The following is a 22627-nucleotide window of genomic DNA, read 5'->3' as shown; positions in this document are numbered from 1 at the left end:
AGGGAAACAGAAGAATGAAATAACCATTTCTAACTATAACCCCTACCTTCACAGTGGTACTATAATTTTATATAAACCAAAATTATATAAAATTTTAAAAATTACATAATTATAAAATTTCATTTAAATTAAACTTGATGGAAACTTTGACATAATCCTGCACTAAAACAGTTTAATTAATCAACTAAAATTGCATTAGTGGCATCTTCCAAATCCTACTTTAGAAAATGTTATGATCATGCTAGTTTACTTTGGACAAACTAAATTTTCATTAGTTACTGCATTTTTAAAATGCATAGGCAGCAATTATTAGTAACTAAAGAACAAAAATTCCATTATTCAAATAAATACATTTCATTTTATGATTTTTAAAAGATTCCCCGGCAAAATTCTGTCCCTTCAGAGTGATACTGCAATGCCAGTCATGAAAGGCTGCTTGGCCACATATCATTTTTTAATCTCTTTTTGCCAGTAGCAATCACTCAGTAATGCATTTCAATGGATGCCACTGTTTTAGTTTAAGCTTATTTCTTTATTTTTACACCACTTCAATCATACAACTCTCAGGATAAGACTACAAGAGTAGATCTACGTTAATGATTAATACTTCTAAGAAATATAAGAATTAAAACAACTTCAATCAAACTAAAACTAAAACCGTATGAACATTACTTTCCTGCTATGAGGGGAGCAATTGCACCCTTATGTTTCACATGACTCTGAAATATAGGCAGAGAGAATTTTTGATGATGGTGGTGACTGAATAATTTGGGTTTTGGCAAACAAGGGAAGGGAAGGATATCGAAAACAGAGCTATTTCAGAGAACATATCCTTTTTTTCCCCTGACAGGCCTACAATCTAAAATTCAACATAGAAGGAATAACACAAAAAGAATAAGAAACTGGAAATAGATGTCAACCAGACATGTGAAACACAAGGCCCGGGGGCCGGATGCGGCCTGCAAAGTGGTTTCATGTGGCCCGCGAAGCCATCCTGGAAACAGTGAGGGAATGGCCCCCACTGCCTTGGCCCTGGCCCAGAGACCCTCCTTCTGCCAGAGACCCTCAGATCTGTCCCACTCCTGCCCAGGCCCCCATAGGCACCCTTGATGCGAACGATGCAGAGCTGGCCACACCCACCCAGTAGGCCATACGCACTCTAGCCACGCCCACCCAGTAGGCCACGCCCACCCTGGCCATACCCACCCGGCCCCTTGAGGGCAACCGCAATGCTGATCCGGCCCTCAATGAAATTGAGTTTGACACCCCTGATGTAAACAGTGAGATAATATGTGACAATGTATACTATTGTGCCTGTTTAAGCTTGATTAGAAACTCAATATCTTTTCCAAAAGGTCAACAACAACTTTTATTTTAATGCAAAATAATTTCTGTATTCCACTCAGGTTTTGGAATCAATCTACAGAACATGGGAAGACATCATGATTCATTTCCATCTCCCACCACCAGCACCCTAAAAATATAACTTGCTGGTGCCTTCTGCAAGCAGATATAGCTAGCAAATCACAGGCAGTTGTATTTGTAGCTCATTTAGCATCTTGTCTGAATTGGAGGCCATACTTGGTTTAATTTCAGAATATACTAAGGAAAGAAGTCACAGTTTGTTGTTGGCTTCTGATCTGTGAGCCAACAGGCACAGTTACTGCAATATATACCAATTTGTTAGTGTCAGACAGCTCATCATTTTCTCCAGTCACCAGCAGTCAAACCATATCCCACCTGATTCAGGCAGAATGGGAAGATGGATTGCCGTATTGAGGAAAATATGAAACTCTTCAAGATTTCACAATCTCACTTCCTATGAACGTGAACAGAACTCTATTAATATTGTTCACTGAAACTAACCCTGAAAGATGTGAGATCTCAGAAATAGCATTCCAATTCCCAAACATCCTGGGAAGATACAAATATTAAGGGTATGAAATCATATTGAATGATTTACAAGATTAATGAATTACCGTATGTTCATGTTGTTCCCATTGAATAGTTGGCAATAAAGCAAATCAAAGTTTTCTGACTTGAAAGCAGACTGGAATGGCTTAGATAATTAACACTTCCTTTCTCCCTATTTGCCAACAGACATGTGGAATATTGAAAATCTCACTGTAGCCATTGTGAATAATTAATTTACTATATTTTAATTGTTTTTCCACAAGCTATAAAGCACCTAACCATAATTAAAATAAAACTTTAAAAAATTAAAATTAAAGTAGAACAATTTGTTATGATTTACACATCAGTTTATTTCTATTTTAATAAATTAACTATGAGTCTGTAAAAGGATGAAACCTATAGAGCAGCACAATAATTCTCAGCTTCAAACCTTCTTTGAAAAATACATTCCATTATTATATTTTCATTACTGTTTAGTTTGGCCATACCAACATTAAACTGTTAGGTCTAAACTAAGCTGAAGACATAAGGCAGTGAAAGAATAATTACAGAACTATTAAACATAATCTCTAGTATATAATTTCATGGGTCTTGCATTTCCTAATAGCATTTGATTGCAAATGAAGAATAAGACTATGTCTCAAAAGCTATTGTTCCAGCCAAAGGAAGCTGCTTTCTTTAATTAATTGTCTATGGCCCAGGGTAACTTCCTCTGAAGCTATTGTCACTCGACTAAGGATCCAATGCATACTTATCCAGTGTATTGATCAGTTCTAATTAGACATTCCTGCTATGATTATTTTAAGTAGTGATTTAAACATTGCAATAACTTTGCAAACACCATATTGAGATGGATGCCCAAAGTGCATAAATTACATTTGAATATTAATGCATGCACAGTATATTATTTTCAGATAACAGATGCATGCAATGTGGACCTCTCTTGTAAATGGAGTGAAGCTGTTTTCATCATTCGACTATTTAACATTTGCCCTATTCTGCATTCTGAGTAACAATTCACACTACATACATCAATCTATCTTTACACCCCTGAAGCCAATGTATCTTTGCCTCATCTATTTGGGAAAAACAGTGCCAGGAGAAAGAAGCCACTTTCACCAGCAATCTGATTGTAAAGGCTGCTCTGCACAAAGGCACTCTCTTCACTAAGCATACAGAAGTTTGAAAGTCACAAATAAAAGGTGAAGTCTCCTTGATGAATTATTGGGCACTTTCCTTAACATCTTCCTGGCAATATGTTAATATGGTTTGCCATTGGTACCTTCTGAAATCATGTTTCAATTCCCACTCTAATATGCATTCCTATTATTTCTTGGTGAACTCACTTCCAAATACTATATAAGCTGGTTCAGTTTTCCAAGATCAGCAAAATTCAGCTATGTGCTGCCACCTATGTGCTGCCACCTGAGTGTTCTGTATTATTTTTTAAATTCTAAAGTCCACTGCATGCATTACAATGCCATATATACTGCTAGCACCTGGATTACTATAGTAAATACCACAGTACTTACTCATTTAAGGATGCTTAATTGGACCATGACATGTTAATATTGCCAGACTAACAGCAAAATAGTTTGGCAAGTATTAGCTTAATGTATGCCACATTCTATTCTCATATGTCATGAGCCTGATTTTCATGTAAGTCTTTCAATAAACTGATCTCTAAACATGCCTGTTTTAACAGCAAAAGGTTTTGATACAGTTTAGGCAGCTATAGAGCAAGACAAAATGAAAGACAGCTTAAGACAGCTAACAAAACTAGTAAGTTACACAGCTATTTCCTACAGGAAATAAGACTTGCATCAAGAAATTAAAAGTATCTTGGTCATTAAAAAAACATCAGCACTACTTCTATTACTTCTTACAGCTTCAGACATGTAACTGGCAGGCTAGCAAAAGGACAAAACAGTCTCAAAGAGGGAGAGAGGTTGCAGCCATCTTTCCATGTTTATACTAGTTCCTAACACCAGCCAAATATTTTGGACTGCATCGTAGACTTAATTGAGTGTTCTGTATTATTCTGTATTTAAATTCTGAAGTTCACTGTATGCATTACAATGCCATATCTACTGCTAATACCTGGATTTTTAAAACCATGGTTTAGTGAACAAAACATTAAGGCTGATGTATGCTGGTTAATTGAGAAAGCCAAATAATACCAAAAGAACTCAGTATGTGCTTCTTGGATTATAGAAAGACTTTCAACTGTATCAGTTATGTCAAGCAATGGAATATGCTCAGAAAAATGGGAATCCCCGAACATCTCATTGTCCTCATGAAAAATACAGATCAGGAACTCACAGTATGAACAGAAATGGGCAAACAGATTGTTTTTTGGTTGGCAAAGGAATGTGACAGTCTGTATTCCCCCCTTCCTCCTCATTTCTTTAACTTGTATGCTGAATATATACTGCTCAAAAAAATAAAGGGAACACTTAAACAACACAATGTACTGTATTTAATAGTAGGATGTCTTATTTTCTGTTCCCTTTATTTTTTTGAGCAGTATATATTAAGGGCAGCTGGATTGGAAGAAGATGGGCATGGTTTTAAATTTTGAGGAAGAAACTTCAAATCCCGAGTGCCGCGTAACAGAGTGAGCACCTGTTACTCGTCCCAGCTTCTGCCAACCTAGCAGTTCGAAAGCACGTAAAAATGCAAGTAGAAAAATAGGGACCACTACGGTGGGAAGGTAACAGTGTTCTGTGCGCCTTTGGCGTCTAGTCATGCCGGCCACATGACCACGGAGACGTCCTCGGACAAACGCTGGCTTTCGGCTTTGAAACAGAGATGAGCACCGGCCCCTAGAGTTGGAAATGACTAGCACGCATGTGCAGGGGAACCTTTACCTTTACCTTATCCTGATGATACTATTGTAATAGTATAATAGTGAAAATGTAAAAGATCCACCAACTCTACTGCTAAAAGTCAAGGTGCACAGAGGGGAAAAAGAGACTAAAATTAAATACAAAGAAGACAAAACTAATGGCAATAAATATAACAAACAGTCTTAGCATTGACAATAAAGATATCCAAGTGATAGATAGTTTCTGCCTTTTAGGATCAATTATCAACACTAAGGAAACAAGCAGTCAAGAAATATGCTGCAATTAGCACTTGGCAGAGTATCCATAAAAGCCATGGGAAAGATACTCAATTGCTATAATGTCAATATATATGAAGATCAGAATACTGCATACCATGGTATTCCTGGTGACATTCTTTGGAAGTGAAAGTTGGATTTCAAAGAAGCAGTATAGAAAAGAGTATTGATGCTTGGAAAAGTCTCCTGAGAATACCATGGACAACCAAGAAAACAAACAAATGGGTAATTTAACAAATCAATGCAGAGTACTAACTTAAGGCAGAAATTACAAAGTTTAAATTACCCCATTTCTGGGACATTATGTGAAGCCTTAGCTCTCTGGAAAAGGTTCTAATGCTGGTTAAGGTGGAAGAAAAGAGAAGAGGACGACCAGCAGCAAGGTGGGTGGTCTCAGTTACAGTGATGATGAGTACACTACTGGAAGACCAGGTTAGGTACAGATTGTTATGGAGAAAATCTGTCTATGTGGTTGCTGAGTCAGCAATGACTAAATGGCACATAATCAATCAATTAATGAACAAATCATAGAGACCAGGTTATAAATTATCTTATACCATAACGGTTGAGTCTATACAGGTAGTCCCTGACTTACAACCATTTGTTTACCAACCATTCAAAGTTACAACAGTACTGAAAAAAGTGACCCATGACCAATTCTCATGCTTATGATTGTTGAGCATCCCTGTTGTCATATGATCAAAATTTGGGTGCTTAATGACCAACATGTATACAATGGTTGCAGCATCCTGAGGTGACATGATCACCATTTGCAATATTCCCAGCTGGATTCTGACAAGAAAATCAATAGGGGAAGATAGGTTTGCTTAGTAACTATGTGATTCACTTAACAACTTCAGTGTTCACTTAACAATCATGGCAAAAAGATCATAAAATTGGGCACAACACATTTAATAACCACCTAGCTTAGCAACGAAAATTCTGGACCCAATGATTGTTATCAGTCAAGGACTACCTATATATCATGTAAACTGAAAACATGTGACCTTGAGCTTTAGTATATTGAATAGAACAATTATGCTAGAAATATAAATCTCTAAACAAAATATGCACTAGTGGTATATGAATTAAATAAGAGACAATTACTGTAGGAATACTGACAATCTTACCGAACCATTCTTCTCACTCTGCTCCAGCTTTTCAGTTAGGTGATCCAAATACTGATGTTCAGACACCTAAGTAAGGAATAATATACAGAGACACATATATTAATAAGGCAGAAGAACCCTACTATTTTTTTTTATTTTCATTTTCATTTGGATGTCTTTTCTTATGATTAGTCAAGCAGAAATTAGAAATGTGAATAAAATAGGTACCTTACCACTGAATAAGACTTTTGGCAATTTCGTCATGGTTTTAGCTTTTATTGTTGACATTTTCAGCCAGAATAAATGGAACTCTTTATTTTTCATACTTAGTTTCCTCTGAATATACTGAAGGATTGCAGAAGGATTTTGAATGCAGGAGTACAATAAAATGACACAATTTGCCTCCTGCTTTCATTCCCTTATATTTTGGGAGAACAAAAATACACCAAAAGCAAAGATAATGAATAAATTCTCAAGCTGTACCATAATATCACTAGGCTTTCAGAAGTATAGGATCCAATACTCTAATGCCAGTTCAGTCAACAATTTTGTCAATGAACATGGTAATCACTTATCTTTCCAATGCTATTTTTTTAAACTTTCAATTAAAACTTTCACTAGGCTCAGCCGGAATAAACAGTATATCAGCTATTAGTAGTCCCAAACTGATAAGCTATCATCACAGAAAAGCCACAATTTAAAATTTCCAATACATGATAATTTACCAGCCTTAAAATTATTCAGAATAACATGTAAAATTAAACAGTTTTTTTTGGAGATGGAAGGATGGAGAAGGACCAGCTCAAACATCAATATATCTTTCATTTTCCTATAGAAACTAATTGAATTGTACCCTATGATACTGAAAGAAATTGCTGTCTGCTGAAAACCTATTGTGTAATTCTGTGATTATAATATTTGTCTCTTAGAGTTTTCTAAATGTTTTGCTTTCAATGTTTAATATTAAAGAGTAATAACCTTTAACTGCAGTAACACAACCAAACACTTCCTGTAACAGTTGGTAAGACTCTCACATTGCTGTATAGCAATTTTTCCAAATTAATTCAATAAGCTTTGTGTCCTAAAGAAACAAAGTTTAACAAGGAACAAAGTAAGAGATAAATTTTATTAAAGAGACACATTATCTATTGTTCATTCTGGGGTTACAAATGAATTCTTGTATTCTACATTTCACTTTTCTCTTTCCATTCTTTTTTCTCTTTATCCACTTCCTACATTCAGGATTAATTTATCCCCTAATCTAAAATAAATAATTTGAAAATTAGATTCTGGAAATGAGACAGAAAGAATCTTCAAAGCGCTAATTCAACAAGCATACACATTTTTGATGTTTCAGCTAAGTCTTTTAGACTCTTTCTTCTGGCTAGTTAACTTGCAGAGTAATGTCATTTATAGCCATTATCAATATGCCATTGGGTAGAAAGGAAGTTCAGCAATAGCCAAGCTGCTGGGAAGCAAAACAGAAACAAGTTCTGACAGCAGTCCAACTTTGAATGTACATGCCAGGAGGCTTCACACAAACTTGGAGTCCTGGAAGACTTCCCCCCCCAGGCTTTCTTCTCCGTTTTGCTTCTCCAACTAGACAGGCAGGTAGAACAAATCCCGTTTTACATGTTCAAGTTCAAGAAACATGCAGTCCCCCTCAAATCTGTTCACAATTTTCAGGAGATCATGTTCACCATTTTCCTGAAATTCTTTCAAATCACTTTCTAGAAGAATTGCTCATGAAAGTTTTTATATCTCTGAAAACATTCCACATGAAACAATAAATTACTGATCGGTTCCATTGTTTTGGTCGTATAATAAAATCCTTCTGACTCGAACAAAACCGAATCCAATTTTAAATGACAAATCATTTAGTACTCCAATACTAAAGCACTAAACAAAAATACCAAATGCATAATAGAAATTTAACACAGAAGTGTACCAAATATGTGACCAGCCACTATTATTACAAATGATCAGTATCTTATGTTATACAATAATATAAGCTATCACAATGAAGGAATAAGAGAAATCTCTTCTGTATCAAATATACTATTATTCTAAAATATTAGAGTGAGAGGGAATTAAAAAAGAAAATAATACAACAGTAAGAGTAAAAAGAAAAATAATAATAAAAGGGGAACAAAACAGAACAGAAATTTTGGAAATAATTAATCTGAAATTGTTTTTCATGAATCTGCTTAAATAACAAGTGATGATACTGGATGTTCTTAGAATATTCTTTTCTATGACCACTTTGCACCATCAGAAGAAGTTTTTTTCTCTTCTCTCTTTTAAGTTACTAAACCAGGACATCTTTTAACAAAACCAGTACAGCAAAAGAGGTAGCTGGATTATCTCCCACCATCACCTTCCAAGTTCTGTTTTGTTAACAAAAACAATTTATGATTACACTTCAGTTGCAGAATGTGCTAAAAGAAAATTATGTACCAAGGTAACACAGTTCCATGCCAAGATGTCTCAATTCTGAAATGTGCCAATAGATTTATTTCAAATATATAACATAAATGCACATTGGTGGAAAAAGGCTAAGATAGCCACTAAAATACTTACTACTGGAAATACTAAATAATCCCAATTCAAGCTCAGTATCTTTCACAAACAGTTTACCTTCCAACGATTGTTAGAACTATCAGGATTAAGAAGTTTTAATAAAAGCACACAGCATCCATGTTTCTCAGAATTATAAGCTTTGTGCATGGTTCCCAAACACTGTATTTACACTGCACAAGCATTTATTCACATTCACTTGCTGTTTGCAAAGTTAACTAATATTCTCTGAAAATTGATATTGTCAGTCACAGAAGTGTCAGTATTTTAAAGCCAAGCTTATATGTGTATTTTTTCTATGCAATTTTTCCCCAACTTGCTAATTTCCAAATATAGTAGACTAACTTCCAGTATTCCCAGACAAAATGAAAAAGAATGAATGTTTACTCCAACATGGGTAATCAAGGTATTGAGAACCAGCATAGTGTACTTGTGAAAGTACTGGACAAATAACAAGGACACCTAGATTCTAGTCCATGTTCAGATGGATTTATCGCTGTGTTTCACAACCTAAATGACTTCACTAAGTTGTTGGGGAACATTAAGAGGAAGGAACAGGTAGGATAAAAACTGAATGAATAAATACCGGAAAGCAATTTGTGAAGTTTAGGGTTAGATCTTAATGCCCAAATCAAAAGTTTCTATTTCTATTTTCTAGTTCACTCAAGATAGCTACCACTTCTCACTCCTGTATTTCATTTATACTCTTCCATGGACAGAGAATCAAGAGAAACCGGCCAATCTATGCATACTATCGCTGCTTTCTGTATATGCATTTCTGCCCTTACTATTAAGAAAGAACTATTAAGCATGAGAGACAGGATTTAGAAACAGCACTTCTGAAGGAAATATAGAGACAGCAGTGGTACTTTCAGGTAATGCCACAGATAAAACCAGATGCAGAGAATTAAAATGCAACATAAGTCTGTCAGAATACAGTATGATTTAGATTTATAATAAAAAAAATTCTCAGAAATTATGGAGCAACACACAAAGATGTTTTACCACTGAATCAAATCTAAAGCAGCAATAAAATCTGCAGATAAAAAGATCATCAGAAAAGATCAAGACAGAAAACGTAAGCAATACTGTTTGTATTTAACAAATACAACAAACTAAAACATTTTGGTTTAATAAAACATTGTGGGAATTAGATGGATAGAAGTACATATAAGAAATCCTTTATTACTCTGCTTCTCCCTTCAGAAGACCCAGGAAAAATGCTTTGTATAATGTTAAATGTGGATAGAATGCTTAGGTAGATCTAAATAACCAGATGTTTAAACTATCCTGGACAAAGATTTGCTGGTGGTTTATGAATCCAGGCATGTTTGGGCACGCTTAACTCTATATTGAAATGAATCCATCTTCCCTTAGGTTTTTCCATTTACACATAAAGTAAACTGAAAAATGGAATCAGTATAGTCTGTTTACCATAATGTTTATCTTGCTGCTCTGGCTGCAATCTTGGATGGATGGATAGATGGATGGATGGAAGGAAGGCTCCCTTAAAGAAGAGTGCTCAAATGTGAATGATTCGTATTTGAATCTGCAAATGATTAGAGACAGCTTTTTCAGTAATGACTAGCATTTTAAAATCAAATGCATTTTAAAGAATTGACAAGTGATTATTAGAAAGGATTATTAAAACCTGCATGGTGAATAAGTACACTATCCTTCAAATGTTTATTCTCTGGATGATTCTCAGTCATCCAGGTCATAGTTATCTCAAAGGTGCTTTTTCAGGAGGCAACTGGACTTTCTTGTTTAGTTGCATAGTGAAAAAGCACCTTTAGGATAACTATCCTTCAAAGATGCTGTTAAACATAGCTGATTACTTTATAGCATTGAAGCAGTATTATCAGGAAGAAAGATGTGCTTCATAATTGAATCTGAGAAACATCTGCCATGTTTCTTCTCTTCAACAGCTATAGTTTAATACATTATTATGTATTCAAGCACCAGTGTTTATGACAAAATGTTTTACCGTTCATGTTTCCTATATGTTACATTTGCTTCTATTAAAATAGAATTAAACTGCTTAGAAGAGGGAGGGACACCTTATCCAGGCATCAAGCTTCAACTATCCAGGCTTCAACTATCAGATAGGTGTTAATAACACAGATTTCTATAACCAATGTCCTTAAGACTCAAGTCCTCTTAAGATGTAGAAAATGGAAATCAACAACTATTGCAGTACTGTTCTAGGTTTTCTATAGCTAACAGAGGTCCCAGAAAAGAATAACTCGTCAGATTCTTCTTCTTTTTTTGCATGTTCTGGCAGCTCAGCCCATGAAGTTTTGATGTTTGATTTACTTCTCATAGCTAAAACTCTTGACTACAACAGGAGCCAGAGAAAATGCAGGCACATGCAAATATTCCCATATTTTTGTGACATCTAGCCCATTCATTTTCTGTTAATAGACTCAGATGGTCACTGATGTTTTATCAAGTGGGAGCTAATGATGGATAATGGTCTATCAACAGCTAAGAGCCACTCTTCAATGTTTGTAGAGATACCCATCTTAATGGAAAAGGAAGAAGCATCAAAAAGCAGATTTTGGATTAAGAATGTATTTATTATGCAATAGTTGGACTGGAGTACAACAAGCAAATGAAGAGCTGCAACTTTCAGGCAGAAATAAGAGACAAAGGCAAATACATCAACACACACACACACACACACAAACACACACACACACACGTATATTATCAAATTTTCCCATATGGAAATCAGTCTCCTGGTTTCTAGTCCAGCAATTTAACGTCTACACCAAACTGTATAGGTCAGGGGTAAGCAACCTCGGCTCTTTTATGACTCATGGACTCACTTTGGATTGACACCGTGTCTTTACTTGGATTTTGTCTTGGAAATTCTGGACTTTTCTTGCCTTCCTTGTTGAACTCTCTTGCATTGTGAATTTAAGTTTGCCTTAAATTGGTGGATTTATTTTGATTGAGAAACTTTCAAGTGCCTTGTGGACTCGTTGGCCATTGCTCAGTAGACTAACATTGTTCTGCTTTTGGCTGGACTTTATTGGGATAGTTCTGGGCTTCTGGTGAAGAGAATTGCTGGGGAATATTTAAAAAACCCACTAAACCACAGATATGTATGTGAGTGGGACAGCACACTGTATTACTCCAGTAAGGAACTAATGTATCTCTTGCTTCACTTACTGACACTAACACTCAAGATACATAAATATTAATTTGTATATGATGATACCAACAGTACAAAATAAGCATAAAAAGTACAGCATAAGTCTGGGGGTATATCAAATCTCAAAGTTAATCATTAACTGAGCTACTTTTTCTAAACAGTATGAAATTCAGAACAGCACAACGCAATTTCAATATCCTCTGGAGGAACACATTATAACATGCATGTCAAACTGCCAGCCCATGGGCCAGATGCGTCACACCAAAACTGCGCCCGCCCCATTGCCCGCAATGGGGAAAGAGTCCCAATATGTCGCACGACGTCGCGTGACGTTGCGAGTTTGAAATGCCTGCGTTATAACAATACTCTGTTTCCAATGTTAAAAGACAAAAAAGCATTGCAGACAGATGCAATATATTACTACTGATTTGTTCAGAAACCACCAGTTGTCAGTATTCCAATTCAGGCAATAATAAATTGGAGAGCTGATAGTTACTGCATTCATTTTTTTAAACAAAACATGTGACTAAATAATATTTGTACATTGTTCAGCATCCATCAAGGGAGAAGAGCATCTAGAAACATGAAATATAAACAAACAAGCAAACATTTATGCTTGCCTGATTAGGAGAAATCTCACCAACCAAAAGAAAGGATTATTTATTATTTATTTTATTTATTTATTAATTTTATTTGTATACCGCCCTTCTCCCGAAGGACTCAGGGCGGTGAACAGGGCAGTACATGTTAAAAGACAAAATACAAAAATTAAAAAAGATTAAACAAAATGCCCACAACTCTTACAATAAGTTAAAACACATTAAAAAAACAGAACAAGATCTGTAACATTAGAACATCTGTAAAATTAGAACAAGATCTGTAACATTTCAGGTTGAATTATCCCAGGCATTTGTGTAATTTTGCCTCAAATGTATACAATTTCAATTTTAAATATTACAAATGCAAGTGCTAGGCATATCTGAAGAAAGCAGTTTTGTTTCCTGCCTTTTCTTGATACACGTGTTTGATCTTAACCCAAAAGCCAAGAGCTATATCTTTTCTTGACAGCTGATCCTATTTTATTGACTCACGTAAAGGAGCAGCTCTTACAATGGAAATAGTACTCCTAGAAAAACAAAGGCAATATGATCTATAATGCAATGGCATGGTTTTATTTAGGATGCAAATATAGCCAATATACAGGTGAAACTCAAAAAATTAGAATATCGTGCAAAAGTTCATTTCAGTAATGCAACTTAAAAGGGGAAACTAATATATGAGATAGACTCATTACATGCAAAGCAAGATAGTTCAAGCTGTGATTTGTCATAATTGTGATGATTATGGCGTACAGCTCATGAAAACCCCAAATCCACAAACTCAGAAAATTAGAATATTACATGCAATCAATAAAACAAGGAGTGTACATAGAACAATATCGGACCTCTGAAAAGTATAAGCATGCATATGTACTCAGTACTTGGTTTGGGCCCCTTTTGCAGCAATTACTGCCTCAATGCGGCGTGGCATGGAAGCTATCAGCCTGTGGCACTGCTGAGGTGTTATGGAAGACCAGGATGCTTCAATAGCGGCCTTCAGCTCTTTTGCATTGTTAGGTCTCATGTCTCTCATCTTTCTCTTGGCAATGCCCCATAGATTCTCTATGGGGTTCAGGTCAGGCAAGTTTGCTGGCCAATCAAGCACAGTAATCCCACGGTCATTGAACCAGGTTTTGGTGCTTTTGGCAGTGTGGGCAGGTGCCAAGTCCTGCTGGAAAATGAAGTCAGCATCCCCATAAAGCTCGTCTGTGGAAAGAAGCATGTGGCTGTGTTGACCCTGGACTTAATAAAGCACAGTGGACCAACACCAGCAGATGACATGGCTCCCCAAATCAACAGAGACTGTGGGAACTTCACACTGGACTTCAAGCATCTTGCAGTGTGTGCCTCTCCATTCTTCCTCCAGACTCTGGGTCCTTGGTTTCCAAATGAGCTGCAAAAGTTGCTCTCATCAGAAAAGAGGACTTTAGACCACTGAGCAACAGACCAGGTCTGTTTTTCTTTAGCCTAGGTAAGACGCTTCTGACGTTGTTTGTTGTTCAGGAGCGGCTTGACAAGAGGAATACGACATTTGAAGCCCATGTCCAGGATCCGTCTGTGTGTGGTGGCTCTTGATGCACTGACTCCAGCCTCAGTCCACTCCTTGTGAAAGTCAACACTTTTGAATGGCCTTTTCCTGACAATCCTCTCCAGGCTGCGGTCATCCCTGCTGCTTGTGTACCTTTTTCTTCCACACTTTTCCCTTCCACATAACTTTCTATTAATGTGCTTTGATACAGCACTTTGGGAACATCCAACTTCTTTTGCAATTACCTTTTGAGGCTTTCCCTCCTTATGGAAGGTGTCAATGATGGTTTTCTGCACAACTGTCAGGTCAGCAGTTTTCCCCATGATTGTAATTCCTACTGAACCAGACTGAGAGACCATTTAAAGGCTCAGGAACCCTTTGCAGGTGTTATGGCTTAATTAGCTGATTAGAGTGGGACACTTTGAGCCTAGAATATTGCACCTTTTCACAATATTCTAATTTACTGAGATTGTGGATTTGGGGTTTTCATGAGCTGTAAGCCATAATCATCACAATTATGACAAATCACAGCTTGAACTATCTTGCTTTGCATGTAATGAGTCTATCTCATATATTAGTTTCCCCTTTTAAGTTGTATTACTGAAATAAATGAACTTTTGCATGATATTCTAATTTTTCGAGTTTCACCTGTATAGGCATTTGTTAACAAAACAAATCAGATTAAGAACCATGGTAACCAGATATTGTCAAAGGATGAAAAGACAGTAAATAGGCTAGCAACACAACTGTAGCAAACCTGAAATTCTGGAAAAAAAAACCAAACACCTCCCCATACTCCTTAAACTCAGGACTTTGTACCAAAAGAACTGATAGTAGTATACTAACACTTTCCACTTCTCTGGGAAAAGATTTTGGAATTTAATGAGAATTTAATGTCATTTTAAGTTCTTAAAATGTGACAGGCAAAAGAACAATTAGCCAATAAAAGTAATGAAGGTTTAATTTTACATTATGAATTTCCTCTGGACAATTCTATTTATTTAAAGACCACTATCAATCATCATAGTCAATATTGTCACAGTAGTTTTCTGCTACTTAAAATTTGGGAAAATAAAATTAGCACAACTCATACATGGATACTGCAATGCTGTGCATATTTCCATACAGAGTCTTGCATTGGAAAACCGCTGCCAATTCACAATAACTAAAGTCTTTGTGATGGGGTGTCAGTTTGGGGTGTCAAACTTGCAATATCATGTGATGTATCGTGACGTATCACGACTTTTTTTCCAGTGCCGGCAATGGGGTGGGTGTGGTTTTGCTATGATGCATCCAGCCCGCGGGCCGACAGTTTGACACCCATCTTTGTGTATCAAAATACAACCTTTTAAAGATATAAGTGGAGCAAATCCAACTATGCACTTTGCAATAACTTCTGTAGGGCAATGAGTTCATTCCAGAGATGTGCAAAATTTAAACAATGTATATGGTTGCCCACAACACCCTGTGTCTCTGGGCAGCTAAAAATAAATTAAAACCACAATATAAAACCTAAAATGTAAACAAGAAGCATCTTTACACTAATGCCACAGCCCTCAAAAAGACTCAAATCCATACAACTCAATCACGCACTTGACAAAAGGCACATCTCCTGGGTCCCACTAGATAACACTGCCTCAAGGAAGGGACCCAGATCATGCCCATAAAAAAACTACTATATTCTGGGATAAGCAAAATCTGAGACAAGCACCCAACCCTATTTATATAAGGCTTTACAAGAAACAATCAGTACCTTGAATTATACCTTGAACACAACTAGCCATGCAAGTACAGAACAAAGCACACTATGGAAGTTCCCAAATTATTGCATTCTGAACTAGTTGCAGCTTTTGAATGCTCTACAAGGGCAGCTCCATGAGTGACATATTCAGGACTTTCCAATCCTGGAATGGGCACAACTGATACAGAAGATGGATTTGTGTGTGGGAACGGCCAGAATTTGGCTTCCCAAGAATTTGGTTTCTCAGCCTTCAGCTTTCTCAACCCCCTTTAATTGGCCTCCACTCGGAGTTACAGTGAGAGCAAACTCTCCTGGCTCACGGGAAGGCTGGCATGTGGGAGGTTTGGGAAACGCTATGATAAAGCTTTCTCATATAGTACCTTGTTTTTGTATGATCTCATAGGCACCTGAGAAATTCTCACTATTATCCAATTATATTTATGTATCCTATGTTGTATGAGATTGATGGAGTTTTTGTAATGTGGGAGGTGAATAAAAGTTCAGCGGGCAGTGCTCAAGGAGGGCTTTTTTCTGTGGAGACGAGGCTGCCTGGCTGGTTAAAAGCTCTCTATCGACCTAGGTCTGAATTCCTTTTCCTTCATCTGAATTTCTTTTCCCTTCATCTGTGCATACACCTCCCCAACCATAGCTACCATTTGCTCGAGTAAGAATTGTGAATCCAAGATTGTGTACCAGCTCTATCTGGAGGATGCTACCCTATTCAGAAATAAGAGATGGAAAACCTCCAGAACTGGGTGGTTTCAAAACCACAGCCGCTCTCTTTTTCTTTCCCGTAGACTATCATAGCCTCCAAACATTGGGAAAGAACCTCAGCAGCATCACGTGGTCAGCATACACTGGGATAGACAACAGAATATCACTAGCTCGCTCTTGTTCCTTCAACCCATGCCACTGGATGATTTCACCCAGCAGCTTCACAAAGGTGTTCTAAAGAAATAGGAAGACAAAACAGTCCTCCCTCCCTGCCCCCAAACACTGACTGGAATCAGCCTATTTGTAACTGAGTATTGATGATGCTAGTGTTATATACTGTACACTTAGCGTTTAAATGAAAGTAGCTACACAGGAAGAATATTTTCTACTTCTGATGGGTAGTAGCTTTTTTTTTCTTTAGCTCTGAATCTACAAACCTTTTGTTGGTTCATGGAAACTAATAGGAAAAGAAAGTGTAACTATAGATTTGAAGAGGGACATTTCATGGTTCTGCCTGCAAGGCTAAAAGTTTAGGTGCAGACTAACTGGAATTAATGCATTTTTTTCTGCGAGGATGACCTCCTGTCTTGAAGGAGACAGTGGTTCTAAATGTGGGAGATGAAAAATACAGTTTCTCAGTCATCACATTCCTTTCAATTGAAGTATCTTTCCACACCAGCACAAATGATTTTTCTAACACACGCAAACAACGGTTAGGACTATGCTACCAGATTTGGATGCATCAATCTACTACTAGTCTGCAACAAAAAGTGAGAATTTTTGGTATTTCTTTGCTGACCATTAACTATTCAGTTGTTTGCAATGCAAGGAGCTTCTTCTGAATCCCTCTATTTCCCAAGGCTAGAACATTGCTATTGAGTTTGTTTCCACAAATTATGATTGACTCAGGCTGGGTTATCCAAAAGAGTTCTCCTCCCAAATATTTTTTAAAAATACAAGAACATCCCCAGAAGGAATGTTTTCTTCAGAATGGTAGAGTCTTTCTATTGATCTTTAATATTCTCCCAGCTATTTCAGTTGAACTAATCAACAAAAGAGTGATGCACATTATAAATTATCTATCTTTCGGTACTGATCTCACCACTCTAAGCTTACCCAACTCCCAATTAAATCTGTTCTCCTGGAAATATAGTCTAATTCCAAGAAAATTCATCAGTCAGTTACAAAATACTTGTTGCTAACAAATTGATTTCTTCAGATTTAAATAGGGTTTTTTTGCACATTAAATTCATCATAATTAGTAAAGAATAGCACTGTGCTCAGGATCCAACTTTTATTACATGCATTTTCTGATAATTCTTGCATGGAAGACAAACAGATTTAAACTTTAAAGAGACAAAATTTGCATTTATTTTAGTTCTCAGTAAAAGAAATCCATCAGAACCAAGCACTTAAAATATTTCTGTGGAGAGTCAATATGCTTAAACACCACCATATGTAATACTGTCAAAGTAATTACCTAAACAAACTAAAGGTAAGATGACTATTCATTGACATTAGACTCAGCTAAGCATTCATATGATTTTCTTGACAAAAGTAAAAAAGTGGCTTGCAATTGCTACCTTCTGGGATATTTGACTTCTGAATCTACCCTGTAATCCTGAGCTTTCTGGATAGTCTCTCATCCAGATTCTAACAATGTTTGACCCTGCTTAGCTATTTTTGAAATCAGGCAAGGCAGGCTAGATGCTGCCACCTGCTGTGACTAATAATGTACGGTAAATAAAATTATGCAGGAAGAAACAAGAACTTTCTGCAGTGCTCCAATTTAATACCATTTACTACATCTTTCATTTGAATTGATTAAACACAGTAATTACTGCAGCAGGACACCTTCAGAAAGATAATTATGTGATCATGAAAAAGACAATACTTCCTAGCCATATTTAAGATGGACAGCCATATGCATTTTTAAATAAACTAAAAGTGAGCATTGTCCTTCATATTAGTACATGAAATAAAATAAAGTTTGGGTTATATAGTTTTATTAAAACATTTTTAAAACAAAAATTAAGAGTAAACTTTTAATATAGGGGCAGTAGAATACCTTTCTTCAAGCATTGCCTTTAATCTATCTCAAAGTGAGATTCACTGAATGAAATGTGGCTTACTTTTCAGTATGTACCTATAGAATTGTACTGCAAATCTGGCAGTTATGCTTGCAATTAGTACACGTGGGAGGTTGGCATCAGAGACTTCTGTCTTCAAATAAACTAATTGATATTGGTACTTTTTATGCACTTAAATCATGCAGCCTTTTAAAAATATTCTCATAGCACCAAGTAACAGGTAAGGGGTATGTTACCAAAAGATACCGCTAAAATACAATAAAGAAAAGTTGGTTGGTCAAAAAGCTTAGTTACAACATTGTACCCAGAATTTAAATAATTATAAAGATGAAAAATAAAAGGCATTCCAAGTTGTTCTCATTCCGCAGTTAACCTGGGTTGCTACAACACTGTTTGCCTAACCTAAATTTTCCTTTATCCAGTATCAGCTCTTGAGTTTGTCTTGTCAAGGAAGTCTGTATCTTGAGACTGTTCGTCTAAAGAAATGGAACATAGTGTTGATGAGTTTTTTACATTTTGTTCTGCACATTCAACACCTCACAGTACTTGAGTTATATCAATAAAATGTCCTAATTCTCTGACTTGGTCAACTGTGGCATCTTCTTCTATCTTCTCATTTAATAATGCAATTCCCTGTAACAGAAACTGTACTGTTTCTCTTTTTTCCCATTATTCAACAGCAGAATCCTGTCTTTATTTTCTCTAATTCTATTTCTGTATTAAATTCATATTCCCTCTTAGTTCTTCTAAGAAACTCAGTTACCAAAAAGTTCAGAAGATATCCTAGTTTTATACTAACCAGTTTTTATATACTTATTTGTATTTATATTTAATAAAACAAGAAGTATAGTTGCAATACCTTAAAATACTCAGGGTTTTTACCATTACTGATAGGTACAGAACAACACTAGTTCTATAAATATTTCTCTTACAAACAAATTGTAAACATGTCTAAAACAAAGCATACCATCTATTTTGCTAACATTTAATCTTTTTTGGTCTTTGAAATCATTTGTTTTCAATGCTGTCCATGGCTATCAATCCAGCTTTGTGTTCATGCATTGCCTTTTAATGTTCTAATTTAGCTCACACTGCAGTGTAGAGGTAACACTTTGAAAGAGATAAAGATTAACTTTGGATCAAGTAACTGAAATTCCTGCTACCCTTTTTGGCTCTATTTAAAATTTAGCTTCTCTCACAATCTTCTTTATTATAATTAGTTTCACTATGGTTTTTTATTAGAAAATGAGTGAGCTGAGGTTACTATCACACACATATTTTTAAAAATCTGATAAACAGATTTTTTCCTACCTTTTTCTATATAATGTACATTTTTAAACAATAGAAGTATCATTTCTATTTTGATTTGATACAGCAATAGTCATATATCAGTCACCAATACAAACACAAACTGCAACTTGGATTTCAATCTTCTCCACAGTAAACCTTTGGTTACTCTGCAAAGTTTTAACTAGGGAAAACTCCTAAAATGACATGAGATTTTTTTCTTGCCCATTGCCTTGGAATTATTCTCCACATGTAATACACATATATAGTGTGTGGGAATCAGGCAGTATAAAAATGTAACGAATAAATAAAAATAATTTTAACTATGTAAAGCCTAGCATTTTTAAGCCCTTAGTTCCCTATCAGTCAAAATGCTAAGAAATGCTATACTTTTTTTTAAAAAAAAAAAGAGCTGCCAGTTATTTATGAATTTCTTCTATTCTGTATCATTTCATTCTAATTTAAATGTTGGAAATAAACTTCAAGTCAAGTTTGACCTAAGTTGGAATTATATGAAGAAAGAATAATTATAAATAACTAGAGCAAACACGCCTAGTAAACTGACAAGGAACATCACAGACAACAGCCCAGTAGAGATGCTGCTGCCAAGTTGTTATTCCTAGTGTTTCCTGTGCTGAGTTGCAGACTTGAAGTCACCCAGGTGGCTTCCATTCCTAAAAGAAGACTAGAACCTGGATTATCCTTCTCCTAGTCCACCATTTGAATCGCCTACACCTTAACCACTGGATCTCTCTGCTGCTGCTAAGTAATGCTCAGAAATTAAAATTATCTTTGAGCATTGTTTTGAAATCAGCTATTTCTTAACAAATCAAATGCCCACTTTCTCCCCATCCTGAACCACATTAAAGTCCCAAGAGAAGAGAATCTTTGTAACTCAAGAGTTGAACTGTGGAGTTCCTGAAAGAATTACCAAGACCACTCATACCATCATTGACAGGGCAACCAGAACATAAAATGAGAGCAAATCCCACTCTCCTTTAGCACTAGATGATGTTATCTAGTTTGATAATGAAAAGTCTCCAAGAAAACAATCCAGCATCAAGGATTCCATATACATTAAAGTGTCTACCCTTACTTGGTTCCAGTACCACTCTAAAAACACACTATTATACAGAAATGACACAAAGTGGGGGGGGACATAAAAGTTCATATGCTTGTGTGATGTTCATGTGCTGGCTAATAACGGTCTGAATATATTAGGCTTCAGATAAGCCAGGACAGAAGCGATTCAACTCAAGGCTTCTAGACAGATAACAGCAATAATGAATATTTATTCTCTCTCTTCCTCACTGATGGGTATATTTCATGGAACAAAAAAACAGAAATAGTAGGGGTAAATCACAGGATGGTTATAGACTGAAGGCAGCATCTGGAGTCTATCAAATGCTATTAACAATGGGTAATGCACATGGAAAACCTTATCTAGAAACACCCGGAGCAGCTCTTACAGAAACTCCTGAACACTAGACCTTACGTACAACTTGAAACCTTATGGAAACAGAAAGGTTGATATTTAGGAAGATAATTCTTGGGACAAAACTCTTCAAGTTGCTCTTAGGGAAATGTCAGAACATCAGAGGAGCCATTTAACTTGAAAACAAGGGCTACCTCTCCTCACTACCCAAACAAGTGAACAAACAAACAAACAAACAAGTACTTAGGAAAATCACATCATTTCAATTTTAATACTTTCAAGAATTCGAAACTGCATTTCAACAAATTTGTATTTGCCACACTTTCTAAAAAGCAAACCCGGGTAAGCTGTTAAGTTTTTAACGTAAAACCTTGTTTTACGTTTACACTTAAGAAGTGACAATACCCCACCACCTTTACCACGTCGTCCTCCCAAACCTTTTATAGCTTGGCTGTCTACATTTTACTGATGGGGGGAGGAGGGGGGGGGCTGGAGAGATCGCCTCGGGCAACTTAATCGACCCGAGTTTCTTTCTCGAAGATCAAAGACCAAGTATCAGGAGAGGCAATGCAAAAGTTTGCAGAAGGATTTTCCTCCAATTTTAGCCATCCGAGGAGGGGTTTTGACTCCAGCACTGGGCGCCCTCCTCGGGGAAGAACCTCGCAAGAGCTGAGCTCCGCTTTTCTGTCAAATCCCGAGCCGGCAAGGGCTTGCCAATCGTTTCTGTGCCTCACGAAACCCAACGGGAGACCCGAAACCGCAGAAGATTGCAACATCCACGCCTTCCCTATAGCCCGCATCGGTCCCCAGGCTCAAAGGGAGGGGGGGTGTCTCTCTCTCTCCCAGTCACCTCGCCTGCTCACCTTGCTCGAGGGCGCTCCCCCCATGCTTAAGAGCAACGCCAAGGCCAAGCTCTTCCAGGGAGCAGAAAGCGCCGAGGGCATGTTAGCCCCGCCAAACTGCCCGAAGCAGCCGCGCAGAAGAGCTGGCCTTTAGTTCCGCGCGGAGAGACGCAGTCAAACGCGCCGCGGACTTTTGAGTGAACTTTGTGGCGCGGCGCTCGGGCGCATTTGTAAGCTCGGCGGTGGGAGGGGGAAGAGCGCGAGCCCAATTCATTCGGCACGCGGCTTGCCGGCCAATCGCTTCCAGACCAGAGCACGCGCCCGGGGGGGGGGGGACGGGGGCGAGGCCGCCTTTGGATTGGGAGAAACCGAAGGACAGCCGCGAGAGCCACCCTTCGCTGTCCCTCTCCCGCTGCGAAGGTGCACGCCTCGTGCGCGCGCGCGCGTTCGAGTTCCCGCGCCCTGGTTCTCCTTTTCGTTCCCACGCGCGGCGACCCAGGGTAATAA

At 37.1% G+C, this 22627-nt stretch overlaps 1 protein-coding gene across 1 annotated transcript in view; it reads right to left on the bottom strand.

The window, feature by feature from the left end:
* GLP1R (glucagon like peptide 1 receptor) overlaps window positions 1–22222 on the bottom strand; it is a gene marked incomplete at its 5' end in the record, with an annotated part of 106623 nt that extends 84401 nt beyond the window's left edge. The window contains one exon of the mRNA XM_081315189.1: window positions 22142–22222. Coding sequence (XP_081171315.1) covers window positions 22142–22222 — 81 coding nt within the window. The remainder of the gene's footprint in view (window positions 1–22141) is intronic.
* Window positions 22223–22627: the final 405 nt, after the last annotated feature.

This window comes from Vipera berus (assembly GCF_964194415.1).
Source record: "Vipera berus genome assembly, chromosome: 1".
NCBI lineage: Eukaryota > Metazoa > Chordata > Lepidosauria > Squamata > Viperidae > Vipera > Vipera berus.
The sequence above is the reverse complement of the archived record's forward strand: the minus strand, read 5'-3'. Positions and strand labels throughout refer to the sequence as shown.